This window comes from Eurosta solidaginis, chromosome 5 (genome assembly GCF_040869045.1).
Source record: "Eurosta solidaginis isolate ZX-2024a chromosome 5, ASM4086904v1, whole genome shotgun sequence".
In the NCBI taxonomy this organism is placed as follows: Eukaryota; Metazoa; Arthropoda; class Insecta; order Diptera; family Tephritidae; genus Eurosta; species Eurosta solidaginis.
In genome coordinates, this window is record NC_090323.1 from 271,282,092 (window position 1) to 271,307,136 (window position 25,045).

A 25,045-nucleotide genomic window follows, 5' to 3' on the forward strand; every position below is an offset into this window, starting at 1 on the left:
AAAGTTGTATATAAAAAGTTTGCTTACTTATACTTGTATGTATGTTTTTTGTTATATATGTATGTTACCATTAGAGCTGGATTCGATTCGATTTTTTGAAAAATCGATTTTTTCGATTCGATCCTCAAAAAAAAAATCGAGTTAGTCGAGTTGAAAAAAGTTGATTGCTGCTTAATTGTTTACACAGTTTTCACCGTTCCCCAGCTTCTCTCTATCTCTTTAACTGGCTCTAACTCGCAAATCAAGGGGTACCATCTGGTTCTCCACTTGGGCCTCCCATCGGAGAGGGATTTTTAATGTATTTGATACTGAAATATCATTATTTTTTGTGGTTTTTTAAATTTATTTATAGCAGTAGTACAATTTTCGTTTAGGCTTTTCCATTTTGTACGCGGAAATTTCTTTAGTGAATTCTTCTTCTCTGCAATGCTGGCTTAGAAATCAAACAGAGATAAACTCTTGTCATTAACGCTCTATAAATCTCTCATAGTACCTCTTCTAATGTACGCTGATGCCAACCGCTACGTCATGTTGTGGGACTGCACGAAGACGCAGATCACAGATAGTATACCTATCGGCACACGTATTTGGAAGCAGACGAAGGGGGAGACCTTCAGTAAGAAGACTTGATCTCCCTTGGAGTCAGTTATGTTGAAATGGGGATGCTGGCGTGATTTGTTATGCAACGCCAAAATCGTCTAGGCGGTTAAGCGCTAGACGATGTCACCAACACAATGGCGCATATTTGTTGTAGTTGTAGCGATAAGGTTACTCCCCTAAGGCTTTGGGGAGTGTTATCGATGTGATGGTCCTTTGCCGGATACAGATCCGGTACGCTCCGGTAACACAGCACCATTAAGATACTAGGCAGACCATCTCGGGAACGATTTATATGGCCACATTAAACCTTCAGGCCATCCCTCCCTCCCAACCCCCAAGTTCCATGAGGAGCATATTCATGGTGTATGGTTCTATATAAAGTCGATACTATTTTATTTGGATTATAGCCAGTGAAGTTAAATTTTATAAAAAATACAATAAATATATTTTCTGCCCATTTTGATTAAATAACATTAAATTGTACCTACTGTAACTGTAAGATTATCAAAACTTCGAAGGCTAAAAAAAATCGAATGATTCTATAAACAAATCGATTCTTCATTCTTCGAAAAAAGATCGATTAAATCGATTAAAAATCGAATCGAAGTCCAGCTCTAGTTACCATACCTTAGCCTCCCATTCCATGCCAACGACTACAATAACCAGAAGAACGGTAATTGTAATGCAACCAATTATTCGCACATCTTGAACACCCCCATCAATAATACTGAGATCAAAACTGCGAAGCAAATCCAAAATTGACTCACAAAAACCAACAACGTACATGGCACAGGCCACAGCGTTCGCTAATGAGAATATAAGGCCAATAGATCCACCGAATTCTGGGCCTAGCGAACGTGATATCATATAATACGTCCCACCTAAGGCAATGAATAATAATAATGATGTTATAAGTGAATTATTTAAAATTTTAAGTAGTAAAATTACTTCAAATGTCTAATATTTACATACGTAGCCACATTGTATGAAACTTACCGCCTTTTATAACACCATTTGTACTAATCGCTGACATTGACAGTGCTGTGACGCAGGTAACCACTGTTGTTGTTAATATCAAAATAAAACCTTCTATGATTCCAGCTTGTCCCACTACCCAACTGAGACGTAAAAAAAGCATTACACCCCAAATGTTTAGTAAGCAACGAATTAGGACACCCTTTATCCAACCAAATTTAAATGCTCCAGTCATGTTGGCTGCTTCTGGATCCTGATTACGATTTAAACTGCTGCTCTGTTAGAGAGAAATGAAGATTCTATATACATATATGTACAATTAACGTGCTAACGGTAAAACAGCAAATGGGCTTAAGTAATTTACACAGATTTTGACGAGAGGGGAAAACCGCTATACAAACACAGTAAGTATATTCATGTAGACAATTAGTAATTTTAGCGATGAAACTTAAATTAAAAACCCCGGCTAACCTTGTTCTGCTCGAAAAGTGGTTTGCTTAGATTTGAAAAGTCGACTTCAATCTTTTAGAAAAAAGAAAATGAATGAGTATGTACGTTCTTTTATTAAAAACAGATCAACCGGCTACCGGTGCGTATACGTAACATTTAGTGTTCAGTAGGTTAAAATGACTACCAACAAAAACTGCCTCTAGCTGACCCGTTGGTCAATTGGAATCGAAGGCGTTTCCATTATATGACATTACTGACTGGAAGTCGATAAAGCATAAGTGTGTGGTCAAAACCAACGTGTTCATTTATCCCCTTGTTTCACACGCTTTGGCACTGTTTATTGATGGGACGCCTGTTGGTAAACGAATATAAATTGCCCAACATGTTAGCAAATGAAATTTGAACGTCAAATTTGCCATACTGTTGGGAAACGATAGTCCTTTACAGTTATTGGTCAATTTAATTGTCACTTTGTAGCCAAAACGGACCGCAAACGCATTTTACGTTGCATGACAGGCCGTTTTCATTGATATTGCCAATTTTGTGGTCAAATTTGACCAAGTGAAAAACATGCTTAACTCTGCGACTCTGCTTCACGGATAGGCCGACTACCATAACCTTAATTAGCTCATCTTATAATTGGATGCATACGAGTATAAAAAGTGCTCAGCTTCTCACGGATAGTTCAAAAAGTCAAGCGATATTAATGCACCCTTTACTCTATTTATAGTTTTATGAAATATGTGTTGTGTATTGGCATTGGTGTGGAAAAGTAGCGTATCAAAGACAAAATGGCGATATGAAATTTACTAAATGACACATCAATTAAAAATTGGTTTTAATTAAATTATGAGTGGCTTTTGTATCGGGGCAATTGCCCCAGTTCATACTCCACTGCACGAAATTGAAATGTGTTTAAGTGTAGTTGTGCGCAAATACACTGGGAAAAAGTTTGTGCGACTAGTATTTAAAAGTGTCATCCCGGACACCTTCCGATTATATAAAATTGTATTTCTGTCTGAAAATAACTACCAATGTTTGTTGTTTGTCAGTTGAAAAAGCTCTAGCCCTCTAACGCTGGGTACATACATACATACATGCAAAAAGGAAAGTCTGTGTTTTGAGTTGTTCTTTGTAACAGTAAAAATGTATTTAAGAGGGACGACTTAATTATTTTATGCCGTTCGTGGTTCTTTTGAGCAGGTTAGTAGAATAGAGAAATCATGGTTAGTTGAAATATTTTTTTGCGAAGCTAATTCGCTCACTTTTATTTGTTTCCAAATTATTTTCCTATTAAAAATAAGAAATGAAGCCAGCATTACAAACAAGGGATGTTCAACTCATAGAAACGCTTATTGGGGTCCCTGCATACAGAAAAATTAGGTACAGTGTTAATAGTTTGGGAGTAATGTCAAAACTAATTTTCTTGTTTCTCGTTGTATTAAGGAATGGAAGATGTGAACAGCAAGTCGCAGTGGTGTCATGGTAATTTAAATTCTATAAACTCTGTGTTTGCCTGTTTCGTACGACTACTGAAACATGTCTAAAAATATCGGTAGAGATATTGGAGGGCGTGTTTTAGCATCGGTATAATTAATCCGAAAGCGAAACAAGTAAGGGTGTCTAAGTTCGGGTGTAACAAACATTATATAGTCAGCGTGAGCTTCAATTGTACATTTAATTTCAGATAAATTACTTTTATACATAGCACGTGGCAACGCCCGTTTAAAAAAAAAATGTCTCCCCATTTCCTCTTACAATAAAACTTGATAAGTGAAATATCATTGATTCAAAACTAGTTCTTGCTAAGTTATAGTTCATTATTCCAGTCTACGACGCTTTTAAACTTGTTTTATATCTAATTTGCCGTGGTCTATAAACGACCTCGTCCACTTTTCCTAGAAATACTTCTTGCTATAGGGAAAATTTGTGTACCCAATTTTATTACGATCCGTTAATTTTTCATCGAGTTATGGCTCCCGAAACATAGAAAATTGCTTAGTCATAAAAGGGGTGGTGTCACGCCCATTTTTTTAAATTTAAAGTTTTTCCTATTTACTGTTATAAATCCACTTTGGAAATGAAATACCATTGATATAAAGCTCTTTTTTGCAAAGACAAAGCTCATTTTATTCGTCCACGACCCTTTTAAAAATCTTTTATATAAAAGTGGACGTGATCTTTAACCGATTTCGTTAATTTTTCTTCAAAGCATTCCTTATAGTAAAGCCAACCTCTCTGCCGAATTTTGTTACGATAGGTTTAACGATTTTTGATTTATGGTTAATAATATTTGTAAAATTGATTTTATCACAAGTGGGCGGTGCCATGCCCATTTTAAAAAATGTTTCCAAATTTTTATCAACAGTCTCAATATCAGTCTACATGTCAAATTTCAACACTCTAGGTGTATTATTTAATAAATTATCAGGTTTTTTGTGTCTTCCAAAATTTTATATATATAAAAAGTTGGCGTGGTTATCATCCGGTTTCGCTCATTTTCAATACCAATCTATTCTGGTTCCAGATAAGCTAGTGTACCAAATTTGAAGGTATCTCAATATTTACTCAAGTTATCGTCCTAACGGACGGACGGACATGGCTCAATCAAATTTTTTTTCGATACTGATGATTTTGTTATATGGAAGTCTATATCTCTCTCGATTCCTTTATACCTGTACAACCAACCGTTATTCAATCAAAGTTAATATACTCTGTGTGCAAAGCACGCTGAGTATAAAAAAATTTAATTGCTGTCTAAAGATATTTTGCATAAAAGAGTTGGCAAACATGGAAACTCCACGCTGGAAACGTACTCTAAAGCACAAAAAACCCCCGACTAATCGAATTTTTTGCAGTGTATGTAATATTCATATCTACACGATTACGTGCCGTGTAATTGAATTACAGAGGTAGATATTTAAAATCAAGTATGGCAATTTATTTTCAAAATACACAAACAATGCAAGTAAGATGCCATGAAGACAATCGACAGTTTAAAAGATGCGCCCAACTATTTTAGACGATTTCAATTGTAACGGCACAAACACATACATAAATGCATGCATACATACACACACATATACATCCACAAGAAAACATTTAATTTAAAATTACCTTTCCGGTCAAGGTTGCATTGTGCAATTCATCAAGTGTGGGACGATATGCCGCTTGTATGGACAGAATGTTCCGATAATTGTCCAATCTTGGTAACGCTTCACGCGTAAAGTGACTGTAAGGATTTCATATTTTCATTATGTTTATTATGAACTCTTACGACATATTTATACATCCTGAAAGGCAATTAAACTTACCGAAAGCTTTTTCCATACTTAGTATCATATTCATTATCTAGAAGCTCACGATCTTCTTTCGAACCGCTTGAGTCATCCGAATCTTCATTTGGTGGTGCTACTTGAAATCGTGTTTGCGATTGCATATCCTTGAATCTTGAAGGTTTATCTTTGTCACGAAAACTACTTTTTATAGATTGCCTATGTTTTCAAAAATTTCAACATATATTATCTGATAAACATATACATACACATGTACATACTAAGGCATCGCGTTCTACCAAGCCATTTTTTTGTCCCGAAATGCCTAGATTTCGGAATTTCATCGGGATTGCATATTGCAAATTTAAATATATTTAATTGGTTTATTTTTTTAAGTTTCAATTTCAAGCCACAACAAATCTTCTTTTCCTCGTACAGTACAGCCTTAATTAGGCGTTACAAACTTCAATGAACCGATTTCAAAGGAGGCCGGAATTTTTCAAATAAACGTTTTTATTAAACTAGCCATGTTGTAGGTTACATAATTATTTTTGAGCCAAAATTTAAATATAACAGTCTCTGGATTATTTCGAAAAGTCACGGAGACGCGGGATTGCCATTTACAAATTCTGAAATCCCGGGATTGCAAAAGACCTTCGGGACTTAGTATAAACAAACATCAGTAAAAAGGAACCAAGGAAAAGACATGGACCAACTGATTTGATTGTTATTACGGCCCTGACAAAAGTTTTGTTCACCTCCATATGAGAATACAACTCGTGGATTTCTGATTTCTAGCCACGTCGGACGTCTTTTCGTTAACCATCGAATGCATTTTTGCAATTAAAAAAGTTTTTGAACGAAGTATTGTTCTCGGCAGATGCAGTTCGGTGTCGACATAAACCTGTAGGTCAGTGGGCGTAGTCAGATAAGAGTAAACTGTGATCTTAATCCTACCCTTGAAGCTCGTTCACAAAAGAAGTTTTTCATATAGATGCGTTTAACGCAATTTGATGCATGACTGCCCGTATTTTTATGGAAAACGGCAGTGTCGCCCACACTGGCGCCATCTGTCATTAAAAAGTAGCCAACTTCCAACGTTTGTTGCAAGCAAAGCATAAGAAAGCGAATTCGACATTTGCTTTGGCGAAGGGTGCTTCACACTTTGCAAATGAATTTATTTTTCCCACTCTTTGGTACTTTTCCACCGTTTTCCACAATTAAAAACCGAAAGAATAGAAGACAAAATATGTTAGCAGCAAGTATATTTCTCGTATGGTGAGAATGTTTATAACAATGCTTGGCGAAATTCCGTATATGGGCAAGGCGATATAAGCTTCAGTTGCTAAGTCTGAAGTATGTTTATATTTACAAACTGTTGTGTCATGCATAAGATTGCGTTGAACACGTCTGTATAAAAATTTTGTTTTTCCTCGGCTTAGCAACTTAGCAAACGCTTGCATGACATGTGAAGCAGGGTCTCTACTAAACCCAAACTACTTTCGTATCATTTTTATTTCTACTTTTATGAAGCCTAATTTGTAAATGAATTCAATCGACTGAGCTATAGTCTATTACTATTTAAAACTCAAACCTAAATTTTAAACCATTTATCGATTAAAGAAATTCTCTAAACATTTTTGTCCTAAATCGGAAAGTGCTAAAATTAAACTTTTTTGAACAATAAGATCCGGTTTTTCAGTGCGCGTTTAAACTACGGTTAAAGTTGATTAGAGGTTAACCTTGCCACTTTGGCCGCTTAGGCTGAGATGAGGTTAAACTCCAGTCAACTTTAACGGAAGCTTAAACTCACACTGAAAAACCGGGCATAAGTCTACAATCTCAAAATTGTTTTAAAAGAAAACCAAAAAGATTAAACTTATATTGTGTCTCATAACTATGAAACACATTTTTGTGAGAAGTTTTTTTGACGCTCTTAGAAATAAAATTAAAAATATGGGAAAGTACAGCTATTCATCCTCACTCATTTGAGAAGCAAAACACTTCCTAGATTGTGCTTATAACTATAGCATTCAGTTCGAAAATTACTCTCTAAGGGAAAAGTAGCTTCTTAACTAACCTCTTCTTTATTGTACGTATAAATCTAAGCCAACGATGATAAAAATGTCACGCGGAACAATATTAACTTAAACCGAAAGAGGCAAAATTTTGGTTTTGAAGGAACAAAATTTAAAAATTAGTGAAATTGCAAAAAACAAAATAATCGGAGTTGCAAAGTTGTGAGCAATTTTTTATTAAATACAACGGAATACGATAAGAAAAGATTTGGGGGTCCAAAACGAAAGCTTTCGGATCGCGAAAGGCGATAAATAATAACAAAAGCCAGTAAGTCCTCGCAGCTGTTCAAAATTAGCGGCACTCGGAGGACAAGCGTAAGCAAATAAACAATATCGAGGGTTCTCCAAGAAGCTCCAAATATTTGCTGCCAAAAATTTAAGATTGCTCCTTTTTTAACAGAGTGAGAGTTCGCCAAGAAACATACGAAAATTGACTGGTCTCAAGTAGGGAAGCTTTTTTAAACCCATGTTTATGTCTCGCCTTTTGTTGTAGGCTATGTTTTCAGATGAGAAAAAATGGGACTTAGATGGCCCGGACGGTAATAGCCCCTATTAGTGGAGAGATTTGGAGAAGAATCTTTTCAAAGAGAAATTTTGGAGGTGGGCGTTGATGGTTTGGGGAGCATTTACAGGTTACGCCGTACTAGTGCTGAAGTTGTGAGCTCAAAAATGAAGAGTTCACATTACGTAAATATATGTACTTCAATGCAGCCTTCTTCCCTTTTTACGAGCAAGTAGTGAAAAACGGTGGACTTTGAACAGAACAATTCACCTATACATGTCAGTCGCGAGACACATTTTTCTTCTTCTGAAAATAGCGTTAATGTTTTGGATTGGCCAGGTTGTTCATCTGACCTTAATCCCTTGAAGAAAATATCGGGATTGTTAGCCTGTAGAGTCTATGCCCAAAATCACCAATATAGCTCCACAGACGAAGTGAAGTAACCCATTTTGGATAAATGGAAGCAACGGGGGGATAAATAACTTTTAAATTTAGTAAATTGTATGGATAATAGAATTTTTCAATATGTATATTCAACAAAATGGAAATCTAATAAGTTAAAATTATCAGTGAAAAACTCGAATTTTAGACAATTCTTGAAATGTGCTATAGTTATGAAACGATTTCATATACCCAATAAGAGCGCTCTTTTGCTTTTGTTTGACGTTAATATCAATGGAAGAGAGTAATTTGAAAAATTAGTTGTTGAAATGAAAGGGGATAAACAGCTGTACTTTTCCACATGTTTACTTAGTTTCTTTTGCGTATCCCAAACATTTCCCCGCAGTTAGTTCTGTAAGGAAAAATGTGTGTTATAGTTTTGAGACGCACTTTACTGCTGAAAATTTAAAAATAATTTTTTTTTATTGTTCCCAGTGGTAAGAGTGCGCGACTTTGATCCAAAGCACTTCAACTCGAAAACTGTGAACGGGCTGTACAATTTTTGTTTGATTTTAATGAAATTGTAGTCTTTTGTGGTTTAAAATTTAAAACAAGTTCTGTGCACTCTTTTTTACGAAAATCAGTAAAATAGAAACCTTAAGACAAATTTCGGTCATATACATACATACATAAATGTAGTAGAACACGATTTTAGATTTAAGCTGAAATGTTCAATTGCGTGAGTTAGTAGAGAAACTCTTCAAGGAAAAAGAACTTGCAATGGGACTTTTTGCTGATATCGGGGAGCTCTCACTAATTTATTACTAGAAGTGAGCATAACGTTGTTGCTTTTAAGGTAAAAACTCACCGGTGTGTTCGTTGCAAATTCTGTTTGGTCAAAATTTCTGTAGCATCTTCATTGAAAGTGTCGTCCTCGACTGGCTCGCCATCATTATTTACTAAGCGACGATAGACTTCTTGTGGCACATTCAATTGCATCGTCTCATTTAGTTTGTGATTGACAGGATTCACCTGAAACCGATTTGCTGGCCGATCGACGGAACTCATTTCGATGGATGAGAAATCTGATGACATATTTGGCCTAAAACTTAAAGTTTGATCTTTGGCTTAGTGAGGTCTTCTCCAATCTAGGAATGACTTAGGTGCTGTAAGTAAATAAATTTGTAGAAATGAATATTAATGGCTCACTAATCTATTAGTAATACGTAAAAGTGCTAAATATGTATATGCTTGAACATATTTTTTTGCAACCACACCCAAAATTTCTGTTTACTTAGACAAAAAAAAACGGCATCTAAATAAGAGCCCCTAATATCAGTTATCGCATTTTTCATTTTCTCATACAAGTTGAAGACAAAGTTTTATTTCTCCGCAGAGCTTCTTTGAAGATATTATTTAAAGCTATTCTAGTAAGTGTTGTCCATTGGAGTAGTCAACCAACTTCCTAGTTTGGGGTATGGTAAAATTTCGAAGATTTTAAATTAGCCTCAAGTAGATCTGTACGTTTACGTCAGGTTTACGCCGATCACTTTATCGGCGGCGTATGAGCTATTGAATACACGCGGCGATACCGCCGTGTCGGCATGTCGGTGCGCCGGGGTACTTACTTTAAAAAACTTAATTTTTCTGTTTAAAAAAAAATATATATTTAGGAAAGGTTTCGTTTATATGTATTTAAGGAAATAGAATTTTTGGCCATTTCGGGAAGGTCTGGGGTTTTTGCATCAAAATCTCGTGGATCGTTCAAAAAAAGTTCAGTAGTAGCTCCCTGCGAGGCTACAGCCCCTCACTCACTTACTCCAGGGAGGCGTCGAACCCAGCGTAGTTTCACCGAAGAAGATGTTCTGGGCTAACTCGTAATATTCCGTTATTATAGTCTATAATGTAGTCGTGTTTCTCGTGGCACAGTTCAAATGATTAGGATCAATGCTGACCTATTGCTGATTGCCTCAAAGGGGGCCAAGAATAAACGAGCTAGACAGTCTTACATGAGTAGAAAATATATTAAAGGGCCGAACGCCGCCGCCCCGCACCGATATTTTTGACTTTTGGTGGCGACGTGCGAAAAACGACGAAAATAGGCGGCGGCATATATCTCTAATATGTACATGTGTAACTGTTGTCAATAGCTTGAAATTCAAACTCGAAGAAAAGCAATAATCTCAATATTAACAAATTGACATAACACGTGCTCGAAATATTAATATTAGCTTGGTTAAACACAAAAACCTTTTTTTTTTACTTCAAATGATCAAAATATTATTAGTAGTATTATTATCACTAATTGGGGATAAAGCGAAAGCTGAAGCTGCTTGTGATAACTGACGCCAGTTGAGGGCATCTTTCTCTCTCAACACAGTGCAAGTTTCTCCTTTCTACTTCCAAATACGGGTGTCGATACGAAGCACATGTATTTGATGGGGGTGAGCCATGGGGCTCTGCGGAATTGTCTTCTGATTGGGCTACCTCATTTTGCTGTGAAACATGGTTCATGGTTTAAGTCGGTTTAAACTTAAGGCTTAACAGAAATTAAAAAACTAAAAAAAAAAATTTTTTATAATTTAAAATAATTTCATTTGAGAAAAGTCAGAGTATCTTTCACAGTCAAAGGAATGCAGAGGTCAAAGAGTGATGCATTTCTTAAGATTCCGGATGAACTTAATTATAAATTAAGAACATATATATGTTTAGTTTTATCAACAAATAATTAAGTAAGTGAAACCAATACCAAATGAAATAACTATATGAATAATGATACGCACGCTTAGGTGCAAATGACTCATTAATGCCATCATATTATTTTTCCTCCTTGGCCCGAATGGGCTAATACTAGGCATATTTTTAAAGGTAAATTGCTCTAATTTTTAAGTACAAATCATCCCTATTGTTTTCTAGAACTTTGTATATTTATACAGAACTATATTTTAATGTTAAAGGTTAGTTAGTATACATATAGATATGTATGTACAATAAAAATTCCATTAAAACGATATTTAAGTAAGCGCCGTTTATTATTACCTTTTTTCAAAAATAAACTAAAAATGCATATCATTTGCCGGTGTTGTCACGTAGCTAAATATTGTTAAGTTTTGGTTTTATGTAAATTCAGTATTTGTACCTATTTGTACTTGTATTTACCATGGCTACAACCCGGCTCGATACAAACCGGTTCATAACTTAGAACTGAACCGCACATCGAACCGAACATGAAGAAAGTGATTCTTCCATAAGATTTGTATGTGACCTACTTTCTAGTTAAGAAAAGGCAAAGGTAAATTTTCAGCGAGATTGGGAGACGTTGACATGTCTTTTTCATAGCTTTCTCGTACAGGGAGGCACACTGTACGGGGGTATGAGTAACAATTACTTACTTACTTAATTGACGCTTAACCGTTTAAAGGGTTATGGCCGTCCAACAAGGCGTACCAGTCGCTTCTTCTCTATTCCAACCGGCGCCAATTGGTCACGCCAAGGGAGTTAAATCGTTTTCCACCTGGCGGTGTGGGGGCCGCCCTCTACATTTTGTTGGCCGGAGCGTCATCTTTCACTCGCATAACATGGACTATCCAGTGGAGCTGGTGCGTTTTAATTCGCTGGACTATGTTCATGTCTGCATAGAGCTCGTACAACTAATCGTTAATCTTCTTCGGCACTCGCCATCGCCAACGCGTAGAGGACCATAAATCTTTCGAAGAACTTTTCTCTCGAACACTCCCAGAACCGCTTCATCTGATGTTGTCATGGTCCATGCTTCTGCACCATATAGCATGACGGGTACGATAAGTGACTTGTAGAGTATGATTTTCGTTTGCCGAGAGAGGACTTTACTTTTCAATTGCCTACCTAGTCCAAAGTAGCATTTATTGGCAAAAGTGATTCTTCGCTGGATTTCAGAGGTGATGTTGTTGTTAGTGTTAAGCTGGCCCCACGAAGTCTTTTACTATTTCGAAATTATGGCTGCCAACATTAGCGTGGTTGCCAAGACGCATATGCGTTGACTCTTCGCTCGATGACAGCATGTACTTCGTTTTGTCCTCATTCACCTTAAAACCCATCTTACCCGCTTCTTTTTCGAGTTTGGTGTAAGCAGAACTAACGGCGCGGGTGTTTAGGCCGATGATATCAATGTCATGAGCATATGCCATGAGTAACTATAGATATGTTTTTAAGCAAAGCAAAACAACAAGAATAGAACTTTAAATTTTTTGATGTCACGTACTTAGTCTAAGGCCGGCGTTTTCAGTGCGAGTTTAAATTCCAGTTAAAGTTGACTAGAGTTTAACCCTTTTATGTTATCGAACAAAGTGGAAAAGTGGAACTCTAGTCAACTTTAACTGGAGTTTAAACTCCCACTGAAAACCCAGGCATAAGAGATATAAAACTAATATTTAGTGTGGAAATAAAATTGGAACAAACGGAACATCGAGCTTTGACATCTTATTCCACAAAACTCCTCAATTTTTATAAAGCTATAATGGTATGGTGTATGGTTTCCTTATACCTTAGATGTCAACAATTAGAATGGAATACCGTAAATTGCAAGGAACCCACGTCATGAATAATCTCTATGAAGCAGTGGGTCTTTTGTAAGAAGCTATGTTAAAAAGATTTGATAAAAATTTTTATTTCGAAGATGGAAATAATCCGCTATGTCCTGAAGTTAAGCTGAAATGGGTTCGATCACTTTATTCTTAAATTATAAACGAAAAAGTAGCCACGATGAACGAGTTGGTCAAAAGTATTGTGAGTTCGATCTCATCGAAACGGGACAAGATGACAAATGTAAGCGGTAGTCGATTTTTTTACTTTTCTTTTAAATTTTGGCAAATAATTCAAATATTTGAAATATCGCACTCGTCTATTAAAGGTGAATTCATAGCCTAGGTATATGGTCGATAATCCTCCGATCAGAACCATTTTTTACCGCTGCCCCAGTATTAAAAGGGCGTACATTTAGTCAATGCACCTCAACCACCGTAGACAAACTATTTTGGTTTGCCTCAATACTCGGCGTATTATTCGACATAATATGGCTGTTTCTTTTAAAACTAAAAAACTCTTTAAAAGATTCCATTTGCTTTATATTTTAAGAATTAATAGATTAATACTATGTTCAAACAGAAAAATAAATTGAGGCAATTTCGATTTAAATTGAGTGGTGTTCATACAACTCAATTTAGCTTACACAATAGTAATTTGGTAGCTGGTTGGCTCATCTCTACTCTGTGGTTGCTACATACCTTTGTTCAGACTGTCAAAATGTGTGTATTGGTATTAGACGAATAGAACGGAATGAAAACATAAAACTTTGAACTTTTTGTGTGTTGTATGCAGGCATGCTTAACCAACGAACCGATATCATTTCGTTACGATAATTAACGTTAATAAACGAAACAAAGTCTTTTCGTTTCGTTTATTAACGTTAAGAACGTCAAATTAACGAAATGATTTCGTTTCGTTTTCTGCCATATCAAAACGAAATCAAATCGTTTATGTTGATTATAAATTTCAAGCTATGCTGGCAAAGCTGATTGGTGGCGGAGTAATTAAAGGTGAAAGCATTAGCCAAGCTGATTGCAACTTTTCTCATGAATTTTGACAGTACGAACATTTCTCAGAGAATTTTTGACATTACCACAAACGATTACACAAACAAATTATATGGAGTTTGTATGTGCATGTCCGCTCGCTGTTGCCACCTTACGGCTTCACCATGGCTATAGCATTGCCAGCACAATTCAAACATAAAGTATCACGTTTTTGTTAACGTTTTTAACGTTAACGAAAGCTTTTCGTTTCGGTTAAAAACGAGATACAATTTATCTTGATAATTTCTTTATCGATAATATTTCGAAGTGTTTCAACGGAAACGGTGGAAATTTTTTGATAAACGATTAGCTTAACGTTAAGGTGCATCCCTGGTTGTATGGAAATGTGTTCAATGTTTTGGTTTCATTTTGAGTTTGCCATCTTCTTTTGACAATCCCTGCTCCAGTGAAATGAAAAAAATGAAATCAGCTGATGGATGAGCCAACCATATAGTTGAGCCATGCGTAACTGACGTTTAAATCTACTCAATAAACACACTTTATAAGGTTGCATTTGCAGTTTGAAACAATTTATTACGAATTTTTTTTTAAATTGACAATTTATTATTACAATTTATTAGCCGTGTTTTTTAACACGCGTATATCCGTTTACGCTTAAACTTTATATGGACTGTAGAGTTGGGTCGTTTCGTTCTGAACTTGTTCAATTGACCGGGTCTTTCAACTGAACAAGCGAACTAGATCTTCGATTTCGGTTCTATTTGTTCTTTTAGTTCATTTGTTCTTTTAGTTCGTTTTATCTAATGTTATTCTTTCTCTCATCTCGTTCGCGAACATACATACGTAAATTCATACATACATACGCAGAAATTCACAGTGAGCACGAATGTCGATGATTCCACTTACACTAAAGATATATATGTGTGGTCATCTTTGTGTGTGGCACTGCTACACCAATATATGTATGGACTATTTATGAAAAACATGTTTTGTAAGAAACTAATTATTACATTTATTAAGCTTGAAAAGTTCATATTTACAATTTGTGTCTGTATTCTTTCAATTTCCTGGATCTTCCGAACTTTTTAACTTTTTTTTAAGTTAATTATAGATATATATATTAACTTATTTATTCGTAACACATTTAAATATACCTACACAAAGCATTGCCGCATACACACACCCATCTATACTTGTTGGCTTTTTTCGCGGGTGCGAGGAGCAGTGATCAAATTTGCTTGAAAAAAAAAGAACAGATGAACAAAAAGAACAACTTGTTCGTTCATCAGAAAAAGAACGAAAGATTCGAATCTCTGAAATGAACGAAAAAGCACAACTCTAATGGACTGCTAAGCGACAAACTTTAAATACACCTCTGAAATTTCTGCGCATAAATTTTGTCCTACTAAATTTCAATACACATTATACTCAGATGTAACTGAAATATGTGTCTGTGTTTCACCCTCTACACTAATTCTATGTATTCTATGTGTGTCCACAATTCATTGCAACTGATTCTGCTATATGTTATACCCTATGGCCATCAGAGCGTTGTGTTTCCGCTTTTCGGTACACCCTGTTGCTGTAGCTAGTTGTTTAACCACAGCCGCTAGATGGATCTCCTAAGCATTATCTAAGCGAGGATAGGCTTTTTTTTCACGCGCAAACGAAACGTATACGCGTGTAAAAAAAACACGCATATTATATGATAAATTGCGTAATAAATTGCCCAAATGGTATAAATTGCCAATTTGGTGTGTGTTTGTACATAGTATAAGGCTCAGAGTTATTTTAAACAAGTAAGGAAGGCTAAGTTCGGGTGTAACCGAACATTACATACTCAGTTGAAAACTGTGGAGACAAAGTAAGGGAAAATCACCATGTTGTGAAAATAACCTAGGGTAACCCTGGAATGTGTTTGTATGACATGTGTATCAAATGGAAGGTATTAAAGAGTATTTTAAGAGGAAGTGGGCCATAGTTCTATAGATGGACACCATTTAGGGCAGCCATGCTTAACCAACGAACAGATATCATTTCGTTACGATAATTAACGTTAATAAACGAAACAAAGTCATTTCGTTTCGTTTATTAACGTTAAAAACGTCAAATTAGCGAAATGATTTCGTTTCGTTTTCTGCCATATCAAAACGAAATCAAATCGTTTATGTTGATTATTAATTTAAAACTATGCTGGCAAAGCTGATTGATGGCGGAGTCATTAAAGGTGAAAGCATTCGCCAAGCTGATTGCAACTTTTCTCATGAATTTTGACAGTACGAACATTTCTCAGAGTATTTTTGACATTACCACCAACGAATTACACAAACAAATTACATGTAGTTTGTGTGTGTATGTGCCCTCGTTGTTACCACCTTACGGCTTCACCATGGCTATAGCATTGCCAGCACAATTCAAACATAAAGTATCACGTTTTTGTTAACGTTTTTAACGTAAACGAAAGCTTTTCGTTTCGGTTAAAAACGAGATACAATTTATCTTGATAATTTCTTAATCGATAATATTTCGAAGTGTTTCAACGGAAACGGTGGAAATTTTTTGATAAACGATTAGCTTAACGTTAAGGTGCATCCCTGATTTAGGGATATCGCCATAAAGGTGGACCAGGCCTGTCTCCAGAATTTGTTTGTACGATATGGGTATCAAATGAAATGTGTTAATGATAATTTTAAAAGGGAGTGGGCCTAAGTTCTATAGGTGGACGCCTTTTCGAGATATCGCCATAAAGGTGGACCAGGGGTGACTCTAGAATTTATTTTGTACGATATGGGTATCAATTGAAAGCTATTAATGAGTATTTTAGAAAGGGCGTGGGCCTAAGTTCTATAGATGGACGCCTTTTCGAGATATCGCCATAAAGATGGACCAGGGGTGGATCTAGAATTTGTTTGTACGATATGATTATCAAATGAAAGGTGTTAATAAGTATTTTAAGAGGGCGTGGGCCTTAGTTCTATATGTGGACGCCTTTTCGAGATGTCGCCATAATGGTGGACCAGGGGTGTCTCTAGAATTTGTTTGTACTATATGGGTATCAAATGAAAGGTGTTAATGAGTATTTTAAAACGGAGTGGGCCTTAGTTCTATAGGTGGACGCCTTTTCGGAATATCGTTATAAAAGTGGACCAGGGTTGACTCTAGGATGCGTTTGTACAATATGGGTATCAAATGAAAGGTGTTAATGAGTATTTTAAAAGGGCGTGGGCCTTAGTTCTATAGGTGGACGCCTTTTCGAGATATCGCCATAAAGGTGCACCAGGGGTGACTCTAGAATTTGTTTGTACGATATGGGTATCAAATGAAAGGTGTTAATGAGTATTTTAAAAGGGCGTGGGCCTTAGTTCTATAGGTGGACGCCTTGTCAAGATATCGCCATAAAGGTGGACCAGGGGTGACTCTAGAATTTGTTTGTACGATATGGGTATCAAATGAAAGGTGTTAATGAGTAATTTAAAAGGGCGTGGGCCTTAGTTCTATAGGTGGACGCCTTTTCAAGATATCGCCATAAAGGTGGACCAGGGTGACTCTAGAATTTGTTTGTACGATATGGGTATCAAATGAAAGGTGTTAATGAGTATTTTAAAAGGGCGTGGGCCTTAGTTCTATAGGTGGACGCCTTTTCAAGATATCGCCATAAAGGTGGACCAGGGGTGACTCTAGAATTTGTTTGTACGATATGGGTATCAAATTAAAGGTGTTAATGAGTATTTTAAAAGGGAGTGGGCCTTAGTTCTATAGGTGGATGCCTTTTCGAGATATCGCCATAAAGGTGGGCCAGGGGTGACTCTAGAATATTTTGTACGATATGGGTATCAAATGAAAGGTGTTAATGAGTATTTTAAAAAGGAGTGGGCCTTAGTTCTATATGTGGACACCTTTTCGAGATATCGCCATAAACGTGGACCAGGGGTGACTCTAGAATGTGTTTGTACGTTATGGGTTTGAAATTAAAGGTATTAATGAGGGCTTTAAAAGGGAGTGGCCCTTAGTTGTATATGTGAAGGCGTTTTCGAGATGTCGAGCAAAATGTGGACCAGGGTGATCCAGAACATCATCTGTCGGGTACCACTAATTTATTTATATATGTAATACCACGAATAGTATTCCTTCCTAGATTCCAAGGGCTTTTGATTTCGCCCTGCAAAACTTGTTCATTTTCTTCTACTTAATATGGTAGGTGTCACACCCATTTTACCAAGATTTTTTCTAAAGTTATATTTTGCGTCAATAGACCAATACAATTGCCATGTTTCATCCCTTTTTTCGTATTTGGTATATAATTATGGCATTTTTTTCATTTTTCGTAATTTTCGATATCGAAAAAGTGGGCGTGGTCATAGTCGGATTTCGGCCATTTTTTACACCAATACAAGGTGAGTTCAGATAAGTACGTGAACTGAGTTTAATAAAGATATATCGGTTTTTGCTCAAGTTATCGTGTTAGCGGCCGAGCGGAAGGACAGACGGTCGACTGTGTATATAAACCGATTTCGCCCTTTTTCACAGAAAACAGTTATCGTCCTAGAATCTAAGCCCCTACCAATTTTCACAAGGATTGGTAAATTTTTGTTCGACTTATGACATTAAAAGAATCCTAGACAAATTAAATGAAAAAGGGCGGAGCCACGCCCATTTTGAAATTTTCTTTTATTTTTGTATTTTGTTGCAACATATTATTACTGGGTTTGAATGTTGACATAATTTACTTATATACTGTAAAGATATTAACTTTTCTTTTAAAATTTGAATTTAAAAAAAATTTTTTTTTAAAAGTGGGCGTGGTCGTTCTCCGATTTTGCTAATTTTTATTAAGCGGAGATATAGTAATAATTGTAACGTTCCTGCCAAATTTCATCATGATATCTTCAACGACTGCCAAATTACAGCTTGCAAAACTTCTAAATTACCTTCTTTTAAAAGTGGGCGGTGCCACGCCAATTGTCCAAAATTTTACTAGTTTTCTATTCTGCGTCATAAGTTCAACTCACCTACCAAGTTTCATCGCTTAATCCGTATTTGGTAATGAATTATCGCACTTTTTCGATTTTTCGAAATTTTCGATATCGAAAAATTGGGCGTGGTTATTGTCCGATATCGTTCATTTTAAATAGCGATCTGAGATGAGTGCCCAGGAACCTACATACCAAATTTCATCTAGATACCTCAAATTTACTCAAGTTATCGTTTTAACGGACAGACGGACGGACATGGCTCAATCGAATTTTTTTTCGATACTGATGATTTTGATGTATTGAAGTCTATATCTATCTCGATTCCTTTATACCTGTACAACCAACCGTTATCCAATCAAAGTTAATATACTCTGTGAGCTCTGCTCAACTGAGTATAAAATTTGTCAAAAATGTATGAGTTTAACCCCTCATGTCAACAAAAGCTTGAGACTTTCAAAAACATTACACATAATAAATTAAGCAAATACTGCGCTAACTACAATGGTTACATAGTTGAAATTCGCTAAAATATGTTTAATGTTATTTTACAGTCCTATCAGAACTCTGGCCTGAAATGTACATACATACATACGCAGGCACCCACATAGTAGAGCTGGAAAATTAACAAGGACACTATTTACTCCTATACTGCAGTCCTAAAAAAGAATATGGGTATTTTCATTCTGACGGAAACTGAAATATTGAAATTAACTTGTTTGTAGCTTTTCTACATATGCTGGGGGTTTGTTTTTTTTTTTTTTTGTAGAAACTAAGTATATTAGACTTATTTGGATGTGATTTTTCAAATAATACAAAAAAATTTTCAAATTTTAACTCCAGATACCCACATTTTTTTTATTGGGACGGCAATTATAGGCAAATAGTCTTCTTTGGATTAATACCATTCATATTATCGAAATATAGCTCACAAGATTATGAGGAAGAAGAGCTAACCATCATATGTACTTATGTAGTTGTCAACCTGAATAAAATAAGGTAGGCGTATCGTATTCACAAATATGAATTACTTCTCGATGATCACGTCAATGTGAAACCACAAAAACTCATAATTACATACTTACTTGCATAATTGTCTACTTTCATATAATATAATTGAACGTAAGGAATAAGATATATTGCATATGTACTTATGTATGGATTAGTAATGGCATGTAGCGTGAATCATGCGATCGTGAGTAAAAGTCAAATGTCACACGGTCTTTGACGCTTTTGAAACAATTGAAGTAGTTCATCATCATTCATCATACCAATCACACTTGGCCGCCAAATTAAGCGCTTAACTGCCACCAGTAAGTAACCTTTGTTACGGTTTTAACTACTTTCAATTTTAACTTTTGATCAATTGGCAAGGACAAACTCGCGCTTGCATACAAAAATACATAACTCGAAATCTACATATCAAATGCAGTAAGACCTAAACAGTTATGTATCATTCACGTGAAATGCCTGCCGAAGGATAAGTAGCTTATAAATGTATATGGGGTATTCCATCCCATTTCGACCAATTTTGAACCCGACCCCTTTAGAATTGGCTGAAAGTTTTTCTTCTTTTTCTAGCTTACGAAAGACGTTTTTCAGAATTTTTTCAAATTTTTTCATCCAACTCAAAAAAAGTTATGAATTAAAAAAAAACACCGTTTTTGTTTTCAAAATGCTATAACCTTTTTCAAAAATTGACCGTTTGGGATCTTTTTTTTTTAATTTGTTTTTAAATGTACTTTTCGGAAAAAATACAAAAAAAATTTTAAAGTTTTTTTTTTTTTTGTAATTTTTCAGTTTTTCGAGATTTTTCGAATTTTGCCATTTTTTTTTTTTCTCATAAAAAACTTCAATCAATTCTGCAATCATCCCCACTAATCCCGGAGTGGGCCGATTTTTTTTCGTTTAATTGAAAAAAAAAACTTTAAAAATTTTTTTGTATTTTTTCCGAAAAGTACATTAAAAAACAAATTTAAAAAAAAAAAAGATCCCAAACGGTCAATTTTTGAAAAAGTTATAGCATTTTGAAAACAAAAACGGTGTCCAACTCAAAATAAGTTATGAATGCTATAACCTTTCAAAATTTGTTTTTAAATGTACTTTTCGGAAAAAATACAAAAAAATTAAAAAAATTTTTTTTTTCAATTAAATAAAAAAAAAATCGGCCCATTCCGGGATTAGTGCAGAAGTGATTGAAGTTTTTATGAGAAAAAAAAACAAAAAAAAAAAAACACACCGGCTCAGTAAAGGAAAAAATAAACAGCTTAAAGTAACCCAGCCTATTGTACAAATAAAAATAGTGCAAGCTAGACAAATTATTATTTGCAGGTCAAAGTACCTACTCACGATTGAAATGCAAAACGTTTAATCAAGAGAAAGGTATTTAAAAACGTGTAAAAGATACCTTAATCACTTAACATGTGAGCGTACATACATACATAGTTTCTAATTCGCTTTGTAAAATATATCTGTGGTCATGAGCAATAATCGCCTAAAGGGCGAATTAAACTTCCTTAACCCCAACGCCATAGTCGTAGCCATACCCATATCCATAACCATCTCCAATGTGATCGATTAATGGTGCCTTAACCTTAAAATCGTAAAAATTTCATAAAAATGAAGAAATCGAAAAAAATTACAAACATGTTCCACAAAAAATAAGTCTCTTACTCATAACGCATCCAAAACAATGAATAAAATCTACATAAAGTTATTAAATTCACCAAATCAAATATTTTTAGGTTATGCATATGGCGAGAAACCAAAAACCAATTGGTTGGCTATGGTATGGTTATGGCGTTAGCGTTATGGTATGACACCATTAATCGATTACATTGATTTCCATAAGGTAGGTTCGATCAGCTGTTTTATCTGGTTATGGTTTTATGGTTATAAGTCACCATTAATTGGCCTTTAAGTCTTATTCCGCGTAAAAAGATAAGATTAATCATTTATAGATACGTACACTAGATCTTCCGCGATTATTTCTTAACTTTAAGATTGATCTTTACCCCAAATAAATATCCATACACATTTTTATTGTAGGTATATGGTGTACATAATTGACGGCTAATAAATTTTATTTTCGGTATTCTTCTTAATTTGACTAACATCCGAAGACAAATGCTGTGTAATGATTAGTGTTGTTCCGATACTACCTTGTACTCGATACCTGTACTCATTTAAAAATATCGAGAAAGGTATAAAGGAATAGCAACAAAAAGGCAATACTGAGAGACCAATTGCGAAGCGAGCACCAGGGCATTCATACAGCTGAGTGGATAAAGGCATCTGCTTTAAACTAGTATAAAGTATGAATGTTGGAGATTTCAAGTTCAATACTCAATTCCCGAGAAGCTAGCTTCCTTTGGTTACATTACTAAAAAATATAGGGCCAATTTTACATGCATTATGTTAGTCTGGGGAAATGTGCGAACGACATACCTATGTTTTTTCCCGATTTCCGATGATTTTGTTGAGCCAGCTTTTTTTTTTTGAAGGAAATGCAATATCCCTGAAATCAAAATTTTTTGGGGCTTTTTTTGTGTGTACTCAAAAAGGCAGAATTAAGCAAATCTTTAAATAAAATTTGGCGAAAATTGTCAGAGCAAAAGCTGCATATATACTTAAATGTAGAGGTTTCTTCGGTACTCTGCTTACGTACTCGATATCAAAGTAAGTACTTTTACGACGTAATCGACTACGGAAGGTACTCGAGTATGTAATCGTATCGGAACAATAGGGACAACACTGGTCATGTTTGGCGAAAAGTTGACTTCTACATAAGCATTAAAAACTCTTTCTGAGAATTTCTGAAGCTACATAAATGTGGCTTTGTTTGAAAAATCTAATTTAAAGTCGTTAAAAGGTTCAAATTAATTTTGATTATGCCATTCCATTTTGCGGCAGAGAAAAAAAGGCTCTAGGTACCTGGCATATACATATGTATGTATGTATGTCTATACATTAGGTATATACCTATACGTATTTATGTACGGAAACGCATTAAGAAGCTTAAGGACAACAATGTTTCCACCCAGGACCCTCGTTAATAACAAAAAGCAGCTTCAATGCCAAAGTTTCCTGCAATCGTCAAGTGAATGAAATGAACACGAAAAAAAAAGCGTTTTTGGCAACCACAAACTACTTTAAGGATGGCAAAAGAAACACACCAATTAGTATGTGTCAACAAACTTTTGTGAGCTGGAAAATGGAATCCGGGTTCACATTCTCTGCGAATGCGTCGCTCTTTATGCAACTTTTGCCAACTTAAAAATCTCTTTTACCTGCCCTCTACGAAGACCTAACTCCTTACTCCCCCATGGTGACTTCGCTTTCCCCATGAATCTTCTCAGAGGACAAGCTCTGTTGTACGCAACCGTCAGCGCTTTTGACAAGAAGTTGCTGCATTCCTCCAAATCCTCTACGGTGGTCACCCCTTTAGGCTGTCCCAGTCTTCCTGATACGAATTTCTGAAATTTGTACCAGTCCGTTGCCCTAGAGTTTCTAAATGTTTTTTCCTTCTCTACTCTCTTTATAGGGACGCTGAAGCTGATTTATACATGGTCTGAGAAGGATGGCCTGTCAAGAGCCCTCCATTCATAACCCGATATATGATGATCAGAACTCAATTTGATATCAAGCACATTGCTTGACGTTGGCCCAACATATGTAGGAACGCTACACCTGTTAGCAACCTGTAGACTACTCTGTATTATATAACAAAGGGGCTAACCTCTATCATTAATATCTTCCCCTCCCCATACGCTGTGATGCGCATTCCCGTCCGTACCTATGATAAGCCGCCCTTGCAACCTTTTCGATCTATCAGCCTTTTGAAGCCTCCTGGTGGGGCTCCACGTTATTGGCCCGGTAGCTTGGTGCCAGGATAAGGGAAGCTCCTTTTTCCCCCTCTATTGTGACCACCGCTAGATCTTCGGTGCTGAAGTTAGATAGCATACACCAGTGGTTTCTAACCATGACTGCAGCTCTAAATCTGCTCTCCATTTTTGCGTGGTTTCCTTTCCTCCAGATCAGAGCCATGACTGAAGTATCGGTGCCACATCAAACGAAGGAGACGAAGAATTTCACCGTAGCGAAATATAGTGGCGGGGCAGAAAATATTACGGCCGTCATGACGGTACAAACTCGTTCGTCAACGTTTTTCCCACCGCTATACTTAAAGCGGTGAACAATTTTTCAAATATTTGAAATTATTTACAAAATAAACAAAATTTTAGACTTCTAATTTTTTTAAATATGTTTTTTGCGTTTAAAAATATAATAAACTAAAAAAAAAAACATGCAAAAATGTAAATACTAAATTGTGCGGATTATCTGCTGTAAATGTTCGTAGTTTACAGAAAAGCGGTGCGGCTGAAAACGGTAAATACATACCGACCGCTCTTTAGCGGTAGTATGTAATATAGCGGCACCGCTTTTTGAGGAAACGTTTGAACAACATGTTTTATTTTTGCGAAAAAACACTCAAAACATAATTATAAAATATTTTATTTTACGATAAAATTTATAACTGTTACAATCCCTGAAATTTTCTTTATTATGATTAAAAAGTATAACCTTGAGAAAGCACGTCTTGATTTTATAATTTTTTATTAATAAAAATAGCTCTTAGAGTTATTTATGAAAACTTTGTTTTATTTACTTGACGTTTAACCAAACAGAAAACCCCTCCTCAATTAAATTAACTATTTTTAATTATGCCCATATCTACCTATTATGTAGGTATTCTTGTACATATGTATGTACATATATACAAATGTGAGAAAATTTAATGTAATATTTACCAACTATAAAGTGTAGAAGATAAAAAATATTTATCTTCATGTCTGTATAGACATCTAAGTACAGAAGACGGGTGCTACTGCGTTTGGTAACTCGATAATAGCATTTGAATACACACTGGCAAATATTCATATCAGATAAAACATAATTAAAACTATAAGTACCTGGGTGTTTATGTGCCTACTTTGTACCTAACTACAGGTGATGTGTAGTTTCAATTATTTAAAAACCCGGGTTGGGTAATTCTCGAAGTAAAGTTTATATGACTTATTTGGTATTGTTGATTTTCCAATAGGGTGGATAATGATGTACATATATGGGAACGATTTTCCGTCATCCCTTGTCAAATTGTGATCGGTGTCGGTTTTCGTTCTGATCTGTGACTTTCTCGGAGTGAGATTAACAGATGGCAGCGTATTCCGCATACCACATCGGA

The 25,045-nt window shown here is 35.5% G+C and overlaps 1 protein-coding gene across 6 annotated transcripts in view; it reads right to left on the minus strand.

The window, feature by feature from the left end:
• Positions 1-25,045, minus strand: part of Ncc69 (sodium chloride cotransporter 69) — an 86,475-nt gene that overhangs the window by 14,008 nt on the left and 47,422 nt on the right. For all 6 annotated transcript variants that reach the window (XM_067790654.1, XM_067790652.1, XM_067790656.1 and 3 more), the window contains 5 exons: positions 9,130-9,427; positions 5,340-5,519; positions 5,143-5,257; positions 1,597-1,852; positions 1,228-1,481 (listed from right to left, as the gene is read on the minus strand). In XM_067790654.1, the coding sequence (XP_067646755.1) occupies positions 1,228-1,481; positions 1,597-1,852; positions 5,143-5,257; positions 5,340-5,519; positions 9,130-9,356 (1,032 nt within the window). In that variant the 5' untranslated portion in view covers positions 9,357-9,427. The remainder of the gene's footprint in view (positions 1-1,227; positions 1,482-1,596; positions 1,853-5,142; positions 5,258-5,339; positions 5,520-9,129; positions 9,428-25,045) is intronic.